Consider the following 15,696-nt stretch of genomic DNA (forward strand, 5'->3'; position numbering starts at 1 on the left):
GGCTGTCTGCCCTTGGAAATTCCCCCCTGCCTGAGCATTGCCTGGAGGTAGACGACAGCCCTGCTTTGGGCAGGAGCCTGCACTGGGGACTTCAGCCGTCCTGAAGCTAAACCCTCCCTGGTGCAACAGCCAAATTCTGGCACTTCTTGGGGGCAGCTGAGCTGCTCAGTGCGCCCTTGAGGACTGCCTAAGCCTTCCAGCGGGTGCTCGGTTGGCATCAGCTGGCCCAGACCCCTCCTGTGAAGCTCTTGTCCCCCTTGTCACTGCACCCACGGCCCTTCCTCCTGCTGCCATCCTGCTCTTTGGGCACGGGGAAGGCTTTGTGGGATGTGGCAGCGCGCTCTGGGTTTGGTGGTATCGGGGGTGATGGCAAGTCCCCAGAGCCTGCTCCCAGCCTCGTGGGCAACCCTTCCCCATGCATCAGGGAGAGGAAATGGGGAGGGCCGGGGCAATTCACCTCTCCCATCCCTGCTCCGTGCCCCTTGGCGTGCCCCTGCCTTCGCTTCCCCTGCTAAATGCTCCTGTCCCCTTTTTGCACAGTTGTTGACCGTGAGTCCCTGCTCAAAATCCTTGACAAACTTCCACCTCCCCCAGACCCGTGGACGTGCTGAGCCCCAGCACGTGCGGGGAAACGTTTCCTTGGGCTTGGCGCTGCCGTGGGGGTCCCCAGGGCCTTCCCCGCCAGCCAGACGAGGGGGGGGGAGGCATCAGCTCTATTATAAATGAGCCTCTGCCTCGGTCCAGCCGCAGCCGAGCTGTTTTCTGCTATGCTCCGGGGAGAGGAGGCGGCGGCTGCTCCCCGGGAAGCTTTGTGCTGACCCACTTGTGCAGCTCCACACCCCTCCTGCTCCCCCCGGGACCCCCACACCGCCGGTGTCTGTGCCATGTCCCTCCTGTGGATCTGCTCCCCCCCCCCAGGCTGTGTCACCTTCCCCTGCTCTTCTGCACCCTTGATCCCACGGCTGTGTCCTGCTGTGGAATGAAAAGGAATTCATCGTTTTTCCCAAAAAAACAATGTGTCTTTTTGTTCAGGGTGGAAACGGGGCCTTGCAGCACCCCCAGAACGGGGGCAGCACGGGAGCACCCCGGGTGTGCTGTTACCTTCCCTGCGTGTCCCCAGCTGGTGCGGGGGGCTCGGGGCCAGCTGGGGTGTGAGTGGGGACCCCGCAGCTCCCCTGGGTGTCAGCACCCCCCGGCAGCACCCCGGGGTTGCCCCAGTTCCCCAGGCACCTCCATCCTGACCCGGGCCCCCTGGCTCAGAGCTTGGACTTGATACGGGCGGGAGCCCCGGTACCGATGGGGGGCTGGGACCCACTGGGGGCTTCAGTGCTGGTTTTGGGGGGGGTGTAAGGGGTGGCAGGGCTCTGGTACCAGCTTGGTTTTGATACTGGTGGGGGCTGTGGTAGCAGCTGGGGACTCCTGTACCGGCTGGAGGCGGGGGCCTGGTACAGGCTGGGGGGGGGCGATACTGGGGGCGACTGGGGGCTTTGGTACCGGCTTTGGGGGGGCGTAAGGGCTGGCGGGGCTCCGGTACCGGCTCTGATTTGATACCGGGGGGGGCTCTGGTACCGGCTGGGGGGCGCCTGGTACCGGCTGCGGGGGGGCTGATACCAGCAGGGATCTCCGGTACCGACTGGGGGCTTCGAGCGGGGCCGTGAGGGCTGCCGTGGCTGCGGTCCCGGCTCCCCTTCGCTACCGGGGGGGGGGGGGGGGGTGCTCCGGTGCCGCCCGGTCCCGCTCTGCAATGCCGGGGGGGGGCCGCGGCGCTGCGGCAGGCGGGGGGCGGGGGCGGGGCGCGGCGGGGCGGGCCCGGGGCGGGCCCTGCCGGTGCCGGTGCCGGCGCCGGTGCCGGCGGGGGCGGGAGCGGCGGGGCCCGGTGCAGTGCGCGTGCAGGTGGCGGGGGCGGCGCGCACGGGGCCGCGGCCGCTCCCTCGGCCCCGCTCGGCCCCGCTCGGCCCCGCCGCCGCCGCCGCCCATGCCCGGCCCGGGCGGAGGAGGGGCCGGAGGGAGCCCGGTGCCGCGGGGCCGCCCGGCGCGGCAGAGCCCGGAGCGCCGCGGGCGGATTATGAGGGAGCCATGAGCCCGCTGCGGAGCTGGCTGCTGGCCGCGCTCCTCTCGCTCACGCCGCGGGCAGGTAGGTGCCGGCCCCGCTCCCGGTCCTGCTCCCGGTCCCGGTCCCGCTCCCGGCCCCGCCGCCGCTGCGGGCTTTTTTGCTGCATCGACACATTTCTCCGCAGCGCCGCCCCGCAGCCGCGCGGGAGGGGCCCCGGCCCCGCCGCCCCCGGCCCCCGCTGCCCCCGGCGGACCCCGACCCTCCCCCGGGCCCGGTTGATCGCGGGGGGGGGGCCCCGGGACGGGCCCCGTTCGTGTCCTCCCCCCCCCCCCCACCCCACCCCGGTGACCCCCCCCGGGAGGTGGCCCCCGGCCGCGTTGCTCCGGCTGCGGAGCCGTTCCCGGTGTCCCCCTCCTTGTCCCCTCCGGGACCCGTCGCTCTCCCACCCCCGTGTCCCCTGGGTGTCCCCGCCGGTGTCGCCCTCCCCACGGCCCCCGGAGCGTCCCCGCCGTGTACCTGGCACCCTGGGTGTCCCCTCCCGGGCACAGCGCCATGCTCGGGTCCCCCACCCCGGGACACGGCCCCACGCCAGCCCCCTGTCCCTTGGGGTCACGTCCCTGCCGGGACACAGCCCAGCCTCGGGTCCCCCCCCCCTCCCCCAGGACGAGTCCCCACGGCAGCCCACCCGTGTCCCCCCCCCACCGACCCTCTCCTTGCCCGCAGGTCCCGCCGTGCACGCCGGCGCTCCGCAGCGGAGGCTCCCGCGGGCCGGATGGCAGGACGGGCCGGTTGTTTCCGAAATCACCCACCCCAGCAGGTTAGTGGGGCAGAGCTCAGGAGGAGAAGTCCAGAAGCATCAGCTGGACACCAGGGTCAGGAATGAGCCTAGAGGAGGAGGAGGAGGCCCTGTAAGTGAACCGCATCCCCCCTCCGCTCTCTTTCAGGCTGGGGCTGGGGGCCCCCCCGGGTGCGAGGGTCGCTCCCCCCGTACCGGGGCCCGCGGTGGCTCCTGGTGCCCTCACGGTCGGGCACAGCCACGAGCGGCCCGATGGCTGTGCCACCGCTGCCTTTTACCCCCGGCCGGTGAGGCCCTGATGGCTTCCATTAAACCTCGGTACCGGAGGTGCGCGTGCGGGCGTTAGGAGAGATTGAAGGGCAGCACGCTGGCAGGGCTCATGCATAATGGATGGGCTCGGCGCTCGAAGCTAGAGCCGTGGCCCCAAACAGGAGCTGTGGCCCCCAAATTGGAGCCGTGGCCCCGCGGCACGGCCATGCCGGCCATCGCCCCTCATCCTGCCAGCCCCAAACCAGGCAGGCGGTCACGCGCTGGTGCGGGCGCTTTGCCTGGAGCCAGGGGGTGGCTGCATTTCGGGGAGCCGGTGAGAGCCCATGGCACGGGGGGAAGCTTTCAAAGAGGCGGCAGCCGCAGAGACCAGCAATAATCGATTCCCCACATCCTTGCTGGATAAAAGGAGAAATAATGGGCTTAAATTGCAGCGAAGGTGATTTAAGCTTGGCATTAAGTAAAACCTCCTAACGGTGAGGATGTCACAGAGGGGGGGGGGGAAGAATCACCAGGGGATGGCTGCAGCGCTGCCGGTGCTGGTGGTTTTTTGGGAGGCATTAAGCAGAGGCATGAGGAAGCGCTGCTGTGGGGCGGGCGGCATGGCCGCAGGCCCCAGGGGACAGGGTTGGGGGTGCTGCCGTGGGTCCCAGCAGAGCCCCCGCACGCTGCTCCCAGCTGCACTGCTCGGCCCACTGAAGGACACAGTCTCGGTTCAATGTCATCCACGGCCGGGACGTCCCCTCCCAGGATCAGCTCTGGGAATGCTGTGTGGCTGCTCGGTGGTGGCAAAGGGGCCAGTGGGGCCATGCCATGTCCCTGTCACCCTGTGCTGAGCTGTGCCCATGGATGGCTGGCACCTGGTGGGTGGCTCCTGCTCCGGGTGCCCTTGGTGCAGCACCTGGCAGGGCTCTGCCAGCAGCCTGAGGATGGGGCACCCTGGGCATGGCCCCTGCAGCCCAGAGACCCCCTCGGTGGGGAAGGGATGGGAAACAACAGGGGGGCCCTGCACCAGGTCTGCCAGCCCCAAAGGGGGCATCACCTTCCCTCCTCGGAGCTGGAGGTGCCGGGACCATCATCCAGCACTTCGATTTTGGCTTCCAGCTTAACCCCTGGCTGCTTCTCTCCCGCACCCTGGGCAGGACACGGTGCCGATGCTGCTGCCCATGCGCCTGGCGGTGCAGGGACGCCCATCGGTGGCCAAGGAGCAGCTGTCCCTGCTGGTTTTGGCACTGTGCCCCTGACCCATGCTGCAGTCACAGCTTTTTGGTTCAGCAAAGCAGATAACAGGGGCTTTCACCCCAAAAAGACACGGGAGAAGCGTGTCCTGATGATTTGGCTTCTCCTTGCTGTGGCTTCCCCCAGGGGCTGGTGGGTGGCTCAGAGCCGTGGCAGCCGGGGCGAGCGTTGGCTCCTGTGGGACACACGGGGACACCGAGTGACAACAGCGTGTCGGAGGCGAGGGTGCTTTGGGGCACGGTGTGGGTTGGAGGTGAGGAGCCACCGGGCAGCCCCTCACCCACGCGAGGAGTTTGCCAGGTCTCAGCCGGGCGCTGCAGAACGCGGCTCCCGCCTCCGGCACACTGCCGCTCGCAGGAATTAGGTCACGAGCGGCGGGCGCTGCAGGGCGGGTGAAGCGCCAGCTCCGCACGCTGAGCCTGGGCTGCTGCAGCCCTGCCAGGGCTGGGGGCTGAGCTCTGGCAGCCCCCCGGGCAGGGCGAAGGTGGCTCCCCCCCGGCCACCGGTGTCCGGTTACCGGCTCGGAGGAGTTTGTCTCGGAGGAGTTTGGCACCTTGGCATCCCGGAGTGTGTTTGGCAATGTCCGGCCAGGCTGCGGGAGCAGCAGTGGCTTCCACCGAAATGCTGCTCGGTGACACACCGGTCCCCAGCGCTGCTGCTCCGGGATGCTCCCGGCACTGAGACCACGGGCAGCTTGGGTCACAGCTAGTGAAGTTTGGGGTGAAAAAATGATTTCCTTTCCTTTCCTTTTTTTTTTTTTTTTTTTTAATTGAAAGAACACCTTCAGAGATCACATGATTGAGGTCTAGTGATTATTATTTTTTCTTTAGGTAAAAATCAGAAAAGCCTTCATCAGCTCCAGGTGGGAGCCTCAGCTGCTTTTGGTGCCTGCACCCAAAAGGGCAGGGCTCGGTGCCGGGCACCCATGGGCGCAGGCTTTTGGGGCACTGTGAGCGGGGCTGTTGGAGTGATGCTGTGCTGCATCGCGGTGTGTGGTCCTTGCCTGGCCTGGGGGGTTCAGGGGCTGCTGGTGATCTCACGGCAGGGTTTGCAACGTGCAACACATGATGGCAATGTCAGCCAGAGGCATTCCCGTGCCAGCCCAGCTGCTCTGGGACCGAGGAGCCAAAAATTCTGCTGCGCTCCTTGGTGTGACACCAGATCCGTGACAGGTTTAAGGCCAGATCCTGGCTTGAGGTGGCAGCAGGCACATCAGCTGCTCCTCATTCCCACACTACCATGCAAACACTCTGCTCTGCTCAGACCTGGCTGTGATTTTTCACGATTCCAATGGGATTTCTCCCGGCACTGGGCGCACGGAGCCGTCCATGCCTCACTGCTGCTACTCTCTTGCAGGGGGTGCACCTGGCACAGGTGAGCTTCGTGGTGCGTGCCTTCGGCTCAGCCTTCACCCTCGACCTCGAGCTCAACCAGTAAGTGTCCTGGGGGGTGGGAATGGACCGCTGTGGGGCTGCCACTGCCCCTACAAGAGGGATGGGGTGCAGAAGCGGTGGCATCTTGGTGCCAACTGGCGCTTGGGGAAAAAGGGGACAGTAGATGTCCCCACTGTGGCCACTTGGAGCCTGGCACAGCATGTGCCGCTCGGCGTGCTAGCACAGGCATCCTTAATATTTGATGGAGTCGCTTGGAGCTGTCCCAGCTCCAGTAACGAAGCCCTGAGTCTGCTTGGCTGTGGGCAGAGCTGCACTCCGGAGGCAGAGGGGATGTAAGAGGAGCCAGTGCCATAGTGGGGGGGCCGCAGGCCTTGGGTTTCCTGGACCATGGGGTTTCTGCACCAAGGCGACGCTGGGTGCACGGGGCAGCACGTGGGTGCATGCCAGAGGATGGGGGCGCATGGGGCAGGGGCACAGCCATCTCCGTCGTCCTCCTGCTCGCTGCCCTACGGCCTCTCACCCCTCTGCTCTTCCCCGCAGCCACCTCCTCGCCTCACACTACGTGGAGCGGCACGTCGGCACGGGCAAGAACAGCAGCCACAGCACAGTAAGCACCACGCCACGCTGTGCCAAGCAGCACCACAGGGCCCACAGTTCCATGCTGGGCTGTGAGCACCGATCTCCTGCCCGCTGCAGCCCTCGGTTCATGGATGATGGCCATGGGTGGCTCCTCGTGGAGCCTCTGTGCCCAGCACCAGGTGTCTGGGCACTGCCTCAGCAGATGACACAGGGACACACATACCATGGGCAGTACTGCAATGGGCTCCCCGCTTGCCCCTGGCACGGTTCAGCACATTGCTGTGCTCACAGCCTTGCTCTGGGACCGTGCTGGTGCCTGTTCGGGTGCTGGGCCAGGAAGGCAGCGAACCCCAGGGGACACCAGCAATGGGTGTAGCCACCTGCGATGGGCAGGATGGGGCCCGGCGGTGCCATGGGGGGGTCCGAGCGAGGCCGGTGGCTGCAGGGAGCAGCATGGCTCCAGCAGAGGCAGTGTGAAAAAGACAAATGGGATTTCCAGAAATAGCTCCTCGGGTGGCTGGTGCTGGCCCTGCCTGTCGCGTGGAGCTCCCCGTGCCACAGAGGCAGCGCTGGCCCCACGGGTTCAGTGGCCTCTCCTGGCTCTCACAGGGTGCTGGGGAGCACTGCTACTACCAGGGCCGGGTCCGTGGCCGGCCCCGTTCCTTCGCCGCGCTCTCCAGCTGCCAGGGCCTGCAGTGAGTACCCCACGTCCACATTTTGGGTCAAAACGGATGTTTCAAGGGGTTGCTACACCCCGCCAGCACCCTCTTACACCTCTGGGCTTCCTTTGCAGCGGTGTCTTCTCAGATGGCAGGGACACGTACCTGATTGAACCCCAGGCGGGTGCTGAGCACGAGCAGGTGAGCTCACCCCTGCCTCAGTTTCCCCATCGCAGGGTCTGGCTGTGGCTCAGGGGTGTTGTGGGACATGGCCTTGGGGACATGGGGAGATGGAGAACGGGGGCTGTTGGGTGTTGGTGACGCTTCTCTCCCCACCGCAGGACCTTCGGCCACACGTCATCCAGCGCACTCCGAGCTGCGCCCAGCCAGGTGAGCGCCACGCTCCTGAGGGCTGGCATCCGTGCCACTGCGCCTGTGCCCCCTGCTGTTCCCGAGCACGCAGGGCAGTGCCCTCATCCCGCACACCGCCAGCTGTCTCCCTTCCCTCCAGGCTGCCTCTTTGCTGCACTGGACCACTACGTCTCGGGCAGTTTGCCCAAGCTGCGGCGGCGGCGGCAGGCAAGTGGGGGTGGCAGGGCTGTGGGCATGGGATGGAGGACACCGGGCAGGGGATGGGGCTGCTCAACCCCAGCCAGGCTCTGTCCATCCTGCCAGCTGTCAGTAGGGTGATGCCAGTGCTTCCCAAATGTACCTCGAGCCACAAAACAGGGCTCAAAAATCTCATTCACTGCACTCTCCCTCAAAGCGAGAGGCTCCGCGGGGCGAGTCCTGCCCCATGCATCCCCCCGGGGTGTGGGGAGTGGCTCAGCTCCTGGCTCCTACTGGCAGGTGCGACGAGCCCAGCACACGGTTCACAGCGAGACCAAGTACATCGAGCTGGCGGTGGTGAACGACCATCAGCTGGTAAGCACCGGGCCGAGAGGAGCCGAGCAGAGCGGGCAGCGTGGGGCTGGCCGCAGCCCTCCTCACCTCTGCTCCCCCCAGTTCCTGCAGCTCCGCAAGTCCGTGGTCCTCACCAGCAACTTCGCCAAGTCCGTGGTCAACCTGGCCGACATGGTGAGCGCGGGGTTGTCCCCAGCGGGTTCGTCCCTGGCCCCCTGCGGGTTTGTCCCTAGCACCGTCCTCTCGCCCTCGCAGATCTACAAGGAGCAGCTCAACACCCGCATTGTGCTGGTGGCCATGGAGACCTGGGCCTCCGAGGACCGGATCCGCATGGAGGAGGACTCGCTGGAGACGCTGAACGAGTTCATGAAGTACCGGCGCGAGGCGATGCCGGAGCAGAGCGACACCGTCCACCTCTTCTCGTGAGCGCCGTGGCCGCGCCGCCTCCCCCGGGGCTGGGAGCCAGCGGCCGCTTTGCCCATCACCTCCTCCCTCACCCTTGCAGGGGACGGACGTTTCAGAGCAGCCGCAGCGGCACCGCCTTCGTGGGGGGCATCTGCTCGCCCGGCCGCGGCGGGGGGGTCAACGAGGTGGGTGAGGAAAGCAGGCAGGTGGGCTGGGCGTGGGGTCCCCCCCCCGTGACCCCGCTGTCCCCCCCGTGCAGTACGGCAATGTGGCAGCCATGGCCGTGACGCTGGCACAGACGCTGGGGCAGAACGTGGGCATGATGTGGAACAAGCACCGCACCTCGGCAGGTACCCGCCGGGCAGGAGGCACAGGGTGCCACCCCTGGGGGCTGCCGGGGGGTGCAGCTCCTCTCCTCTCTCCTCGCAGGGGACTGCCGGTGTCCCGACGCGTGGCTGGGCTGCATCATGGAGGACACGGGGTGAGAGCCCCTCAGGGGGCTGCGTCCCTCATGGACCTGTTGGCTTTGGGCAGCCCACTCCGCAGCACCGGGGTGGGGAGATGCTGCCTGGGGGTGGCATCCCCTGGGGTCACCGCGTCCCCCTGCTGCAGGTACTACCTCCCACGGAAGTTTTCCCGCTGCAGCATCGATGAGTACAACCAGTTCCTGCAGGACGGCGGTGGCAGCTGCCTCTTCAACAAGCCCCTGAAGGTAGCGGGCCTGGCACCGGGGTGGGTGCAAAATGGGGATGAGCAATGCTGGGGAGGGTCAGGGGGTCCCCTAAGGCTCATGGCCTGCCCCAGCCCTGTGACGCGCAAGGTAATGGTGCTGGCTTCAGCCCTGGTTCTTAATTGACTGACTGAGATGCACAATTGCCTGCAAAATGAGAGGCTGGCAGGTCCTGCTGTCCTTGGGGTTGCAGAGCCTTTTTGGGGTGCCAGGAGGCTCACCCCACCCTGGGAGCTCTGGGGGTGGGAGTGCTGTGCCCAGCACCTGCCGCATGCCCCCGGCTGCAGCAGTCTCTCTCCCTGGCAGCTCCTGGACCCTCCGGAGTGCGGCAACGGCTTCGTGGAGGCGGGCGAGGAGTGCGACTGCGGCTCGCTGGCGGTGAGCGGGGCCCGGGGCCGGCGGTGAGCAGCAGGGCCGGCAGCGGGCTCACGTGCTTGCCGCCGGCCCCGGCAGGAATGCGCCAAGAGCGGAGGCAACTGCTGCAAGAAGTGCACGCTGACCCACGACGCCATGTGCAGCGACGGGCTGTGCTGCAAGGGCTGCAAGGTGCGGGGCAGGCGGCGGGGACGGTGTCCTGCGGCACACAAAGTCCCTGGGGGCTGCGGGGGTTTCTGTGCCGACGCGTGTGCCTTCCCCTGCGCAGTATGAGCCGCGTGGTGTGTCCTGCCGGGAGGCTGTGAACGAGTGTGATATCCCCGAGACCTGCACTGGGGACTCAAGCCAGGTGAGGACTTGGGCTGGCAGGGACAGAGAGGGGCTGTGGGGCCTCAAGGGGGCTCATGGCCTCACCCAGCTTCTTTGCCCACCCCCAGTGTCCCCCCAACCTCCACAAGCTGGATGGCTACTTCTGTGAAAACGAGCAGGTGAGTCTGCCCCGTGGGACGCAGCCAGGGGCTCGGGCACATGCTGTGGGCTCCAGCATCGGTGCTGGCAGCTGCAGTGCATGGGATGCATGCACTGGGGAGAGCAGGATCCCACTGCAGCTCTGGTCCCTGGGCTGTGCAAACCCCCCCCCAGTGCCTGGGGTCATCCATGCCTGCACAGCCCTGTGCGCACCTGCAGCCATGGTCCCTTTGCCACGCAATTTCCCTGTGCACGCAGTCATGGTCGCCATACCCTGCAGGCTTTCCTGTGTGTGTGCATCAGCAGAGATGGCCCTAATGTCACACAAGTCTTCCTTGTGCATGTGTGCCCGCAGGCATGGTCCCCGTGCGCTGCAAACCCTCTGTGTGCATGGGTCCTTGTTCTGTGCAAGCCTTCCCCGTGCTCATGCAACTGGGGCTGTGTTTCCGGGGTTGTGTGCCCCAAGCACACGCACCTGGGGTTGCCACCCTGCACTGCCCAAGCCCCCTCCTTGGGCACTCACCCGCGGGTGCCAGTCATGCCATGACACCGCTCCCTGCTCCCCAGGGCCGATGCTATGGTGGGCGCTGCAAAACCCGAGACCGGCAGTGCAACGCGCTGTGGGGCCGCAGTAAGTGCCCTGCCCATCCCATACCTTGTGCCCATCAGGGAGCATGGGGTGGCGATGTCTTTGCAGAAAGCCCCAGGGTGCTCAGAGGAGCCCCACACCCCGTCCCCTGCAGCGGGGGAGTTGCTGGGGGTGGGGAACCGGGGGCAAATGGGTGACACCTGCTTTCTCCCAGGCTCAGCAGAGCGTTTCTGCTATGAGAAGCTCAACGTGGAGGGCACCGAGAGGGGCAACTGCGGGCGCGAGGGCTCGGGCTGGATGCAGTGCAACAAGCAGTGAGCGAGCCCCCCACCCACGCCCTCCCACCTGCCACGCGTCCCCCTTGGTGCCATCGCCCCCCCCGTGCCTTGCAGGGACGTGCTCTGCGGCTTCCTCCTCTGCGCCAACATCTCGGGCGCGCCCCGGCTGGGCGAGCTCAGCGGCGAGATTGCCACTATGACCTTCTTCCATCAAAACCGCTATGTGGACTGCAGGTGGGTGCCACCGTGGGCACAGGGCTGGGGCCACCCTGGGGCGCAGGGGTCCCTGCATCACCCCCTTGCTGCCCTCCCGCAGGGGCGGCCACGTGCAGCTGGTGGACGGCTCGGACCTGAGCTACGTGGAGGACGGGACGCCCTGCGGGCCCAGCATGCTGTGTCTTGACCATAAATGCCTTCCAGTGACAGCCTTTAACTTCAGCTCCTGTCCCGGCAGCTGGGATGGGAAGATCTGTTTTGACCATGGGGTGAGGACGGGGGGGGCTCGCAGGGGTGCGCGGGGCCATTGCTCGGTGCTGATGCTGCCCCCTCACAGGTCTGCAGCAATGAGGGCAAGTGCATCTGCCAGCCCGAGTGGACGGGGAAGGACTGCAGTGTCTACGACCCCATCCCCGAGCCAAAGCCCACAGGCGAGACGGAGCGATACAAGGGTCAGTGTGCGCTGTGCGGGGGCTCCCACCGTGTCCCCAGCTCCCTCCCCACCCATCCCAGGACTGTGCCTCAGCTGGGCACAGCCGGGTCCCCGGGGTGTCCCGTGGCCCCGTCCCTGCTGATCTGTGTCCCTGTCCTCTTCTCCCCGGCCCAGGTCCCAGTGGCACCAATATCATTATTGGCTCCATCGCTGGGGCCGTGCTGGTGGCTGCCATTGTCCTAGGAGGGACTGGCTGGGGATTTAAGTAAGCAGATGCCGCATGCTTCATCCTTCTCCTCCTCATCTCCCAGCATGACACTGGGGAAGGTGGCCCTGGTGCCATCCCCTGGGGATGCGAGGATGCCTGGTGCCCCTGTCCCCATACCCCTTTGCCCCCTGGCCCTGCCTGCATGCAGCACCGGGACCTCACTGTCACCCTGACCCCAGCTGTGTCCTGCCCATCTGTCCCCAGGTGCGGGGTGCGGGGGGGGCTCTCCCCAGCCCCGTCCCGCTGTGTCCTCGGGCACCAGCACCCCTATGTGCACAGGGCTCTGGCCGCTGCCTGTGGAAGCAGGGGGTGTCATGGGTCAGGGGGCAGTGGCAGAGGAGGGGACATGAAATGGAGAAGGGGAGACATGGGGGGGACACTGACGCTCCTGTCCTCTCCCCCCGCCACCCCCAGGAACATCCGCCGAGGAAGGTACGACCCGGCACAGCAGGGAGTGTAGCCCCCGCCGCCTGTCCCCCCGTCGTCTCCTCGTCACCGTCAGGCACCAGCGGCCCAGCGGCACGGGACCCCCCCGTCCCCGGGCTGGGACTGCCGCCATGGGCCCGTCTGTCCGTGTCGCTGTGTGTCCGGCTGCCCCTGTGCTGTCTCCATCTCTGTGGCCCCCCCCATAGCTTCAAAGAGCCAGCCGAGGGGGGGGGACCAACCCTGGGAATAAACTTGCCGGGTGCCCGCAGCAGGCGAGCAGGGCCCTGGCAGCGGCCCCCCCCGGTGCTGGCTCTTTTGGGCTCAGTGTCCCCTGTGTCCCCCACCCCCCCCACCCCCTGTGTCGCATCCCCACACTAAAGCGCTCCTCACTTCTGTGTTGCAGGTCCGGGGGGACCTGAGCGGAGCCTCCCTGCCTCGTGCCCCCCCCCTCCAGCGCCTAATTAACAGCAATTAAACGGGGCGCAGCTGCCAGGAGTCCGCCTGAGGAGGGAGGAGAGCACGGGGGGGGCCTGGTTGCAGGACCCCCCCCCTCCTCGACCCCTGCCGCACCACCACGAATGTCCAGGCCCCCCGGGGCTGGAGTCACTCATGGCACCATGATGAATGTACCTGGGGGGGCCGTGCCAGGAGCCCCCAAACCCGCATGGCTCTGGGGGGGGGGGGGGCTGGGACTCTTTCCCACCCCCCCCCCCCCAAACCCACATCAGAATCTTCCAGCTTTGGGGGCAGAATCCCCCAGTTCCAGGCCAGTATCTCCCACTACCAGGCCAGTTTGTTTTTCCACCCCTTCCCCGCCCCAGAGCAGGGCCTGTCCCCCACCACCCCAGGGGCTGGATCTGCACCCCCAGCTGTGGAGACCAAAAAGCAGCCCCTGGATGTGCAGTAGGTGTACAACCCCCTTCTCTGCCCCCTGCCCCCCCCAGTTTCTCCCCCCTTTTTACTCCATCTCATGGCTGCACTCTTCCGCCTCCTGTCCATGGGGTCCAGCACCCATGGGTGCCAGGCTCTCCCTGTGTCATGTGTCCTCCCCCCACCTCCCCAGCCCTGACAGGTGAACCCTAAAATGGTGGCGCTGGGGAGGGCAAGGGGCCAACTCAGGTGCTGAGGTACAGGGTGAGCCCGGGGCCGTGTCACCCTACCCCTCTCAGCGGTCCCCATGGCAGGCACAGCTCGTGCCACATGTCACCCTCATGGCTGTTGGGGGGTGTATGTGTCACCCACCCCCTGTCCCTGTGGTGCCCTGCATGAGGTGTCCCCCCCCCCCCAAACCACACACCCACAGAGCACTAAGGGCCTCCACAGGCCCCTCGGAGCATCACTGAGACTCGGTACTAGGGGGAGGTCCCCGCTGTCATCCCCTGGAGCCAACATGGAGGCAGGGGAGGGTGGGTGCCTGGGGGGGTGACCTAGGGCTGGAGTCCCTAAGCCCAGACATGTCCCCTGGTGTGCTGTGAGAGCCCACAGCACCCAAGGGTGCCTCAGCTGTGCTGGCTCAAGCATCACTGGCTGTGGACCCCCACCCAGGGCCAGCACCGTGCCTGCTGTCCCCATGTCCCCAGCCCTATGGGGTGGGCTGGTGTGGGGGTGCAGCAGGACGTGAGGGGGTGGCCGGACATCCCCGGGCTCAGCTGCAGTGGTGGTGGCCCCTCTCGTGCCTCAGCCACCGGGTGTGAATGCAGGTGGGTGCCCCATGGCTGGGGCTGAGGGCCATGGGGGTGGAGGGCGGGGGTATTTGTATTGGGACCCCTCCCTCTCCCCTCCGTCCTCTGTCACCACACTGTCCCCAAAGCTGTCACGGCTGCAGTGGCGGGGTGATCCCTGCTGCGAGGGGACATCCCCTCCCCAGGCCCTGTGTGGAGGGGGGCCCTGCGTCCTTCCTCTGCTGCCACTTTCACAGCAAGAAGCCACATTCGTCACTGGTTTGGGGGACATTAATATATAAATATATATAAATATTTTTTTTCTCAATGATTTTAATGCCGTACAGTCAAGCAGTGCCGCTCATGCGCTGGGGAGGGCCAGACTGGGGGAGAAAAGGGGGGGGGGCCAACCAGTGCTTCCCAAGCCCCCCCCTCAGCCCCCACCAGGCCCAGCCGAACAGCCCCGGCCCCGCTGATGCCAGGAGAAGCCCCGGGGCTGGCAGCAAGCCCCCGGCCCGCTGCTGCCCGCCAGCCGCCCTGCACCGCCTCGCTCGCGCTACCCGGCCCTCCCCGCGCTCGGCCTGGCCCTCCCCGTCCCCCCCCCTCACAGGCCGCACCTCGCCTCGTGCCCGCGCTCCCGCTTCGCACGCGCCAGGGAGCTGGTGGGACCTGCTGGGTGCGCGTCGCCCGGCCCCCGGGACGCCTCCTGCAATGTCGCAGACTTTATTTACAATAAAGACTTGGAAAACTCAGCGGGGTCTCTTCCTTCCTCTGGGGCATGGTGGGGTGGGAGCGGCTGTGCGGGGTGGTGTGATGTGTAGTGCCCCAAATTGCACCTCCACTGAGATGTCATGGCCATGGTGATGTTCTGGTCCCACACGTTCCCCTCCACCCTCCTTCCCTGCACCCCATGTGCCACCCCAGGTGGGCTTTGTGGGCTGGGGACACCCCAACCATCATGTTCGACTGAGGGGCAGCAGAGCAGCATGGAGGCAACAGCTGGTGGTAAGTGCCACCACACTCTGTCCCCTTGCCTGTCTGGGGACCCTGCCCCACGGCAGGGACGTGGCTGCTCCCTGTCCCAGCACAGCACTGCGCAGCCCACTGCCTGCCCTGTGACAAGGACGTGGCTCACTCCCTGTGCCATGATGCAAATTTGTGCACCAGCCCCTGCCTCCCATGGGGGGCCAGCATCTTGCCCGCCTCTGGAATGCAAGAGCAGCCATCCCACCGCAGGGGCACATGGGCAGGTCCCTGTCCCTTTGAGGGGACACCACACCTTGTCCCCATCCCACTGCAAGCATACACGAGCAGGTCCCTGTCCCCCCCCAGGGACACCCCAGGGCTGGGTCAGTTCCATTCAGGGTCCTGCCAGTGTTCCTAGGGGACTCATGGGTCTGCAGCAGCCTCCACGGGACCAGCCCTGGCCATGGGCCCAGGATCGGGGACATTCACCGGGCAGCACAAGGCACTGTCTGAGCCCCCATCCCCAGCTGGCCTCCTGGGGAAGCTGCAGCCTGCACCCTGGGGAAGGGGCTGGGGTAGCCCCCAGGAGAGCAGCACCAAGGAGGCGGCAGCATCCTGCCTGGCCCTGGGAGCGGGGAGAGCTGCTGGCCCCGGGGTCGCAGAGAGGCTTGGATTTGGCTTCTGGTCCTGCCATGCAAAGATCGGCCCTGCCGGACTCCTCGGCCCAGCCAGACTCATTCCAGCCAGACTCCTCATTCCAGCCATATTCCTCGGCACATCGGCCACGAGAGGGCTCCCCCAGTCCAGTCCATGAGCATCTGCACGCCTGGACTGGACGGCAGGAGCAGTGCGCTGGCATCCCTGACACGCTGCTGGGCCACACGTGCTTTGAGGGCCTCAGCCCTGGGAGGACGGAGGCCGAGGATGAAGCCACAGAGCAGGGCTAGGGCTGCAGCACGCTGCTGCTGTTTGATGTCCTTCAGCCATACGG

General features: G+C 66.6%; 1 protein-coding gene across 5 annotated transcripts; it reads left to right on the plus strand.

Annotated features, from left to right (window-relative positions):
- The first annotated feature begins 1,840 nt into the window (after positions 1-1,840).
- Positions 1,841-14,491, plus strand: ADAM11 (ADAM metallopeptidase domain 11). Of its 5 annotated transcripts, XM_027445695.3 has the most exons (27): positions 1,842-2,134; positions 2,777-2,961; positions 5,712-5,788; positions 6,290-6,356; positions 6,938-7,023; positions 7,122-7,188; positions 7,329-7,377; positions 7,499-7,566; positions 7,837-7,911; positions 7,993-8,064; positions 8,146-8,312; positions 8,396-8,480; positions 8,555-8,645; positions 8,725-8,776; positions 8,908-9,007; positions 9,332-9,403; positions 9,479-9,571; positions 9,669-9,749; positions 9,838-9,888; positions 10,436-10,499; positions 10,672-10,771; positions 10,850-10,969; positions 11,052-11,220; positions 11,289-11,403; positions 11,559-11,649; positions 12,067-12,084; positions 12,482-14,491. In XM_027445695.3, exons 1-27 carry the CDS (start codon positions 2,077-2,079, stop codon positions 12,495-12,497), a joined length of 2,289 nt encoding a protein of 762 aa, XP_027301496.1. In that variant the 5' UTR covers positions 1,842-2,076; the 3' UTR covers positions 12,498-14,491. The 5 variants fall into 5 exon arrangements, with proteins under 5 accessions (XP_038024787.2, XP_038024789.1, XP_038024788.1 ...); XM_038168859.2 differs by lacking the exon at positions 11,559-11,649 and having other exon boundaries at positions 1,841-2,134; XM_027445698.3 differs by lacking the exon at positions 12,482-14,491 and having other exon boundaries at positions 12,067-12,260.
- Positions 14,492-15,696: the final 1,205 nt, after the last annotated feature.

This window comes from Anas platyrhynchos, chromosome 28, assembly GCF_047663525.1.
Source record: "Anas platyrhynchos isolate ZD024472 breed Pekin duck chromosome 28, IASCAAS_PekinDuck_T2T, whole genome shotgun sequence".
Taxonomy (NCBI): Eukaryota; Metazoa; Chordata; class Aves; order Anseriformes; family Anatidae; genus Anas; species Anas platyrhynchos.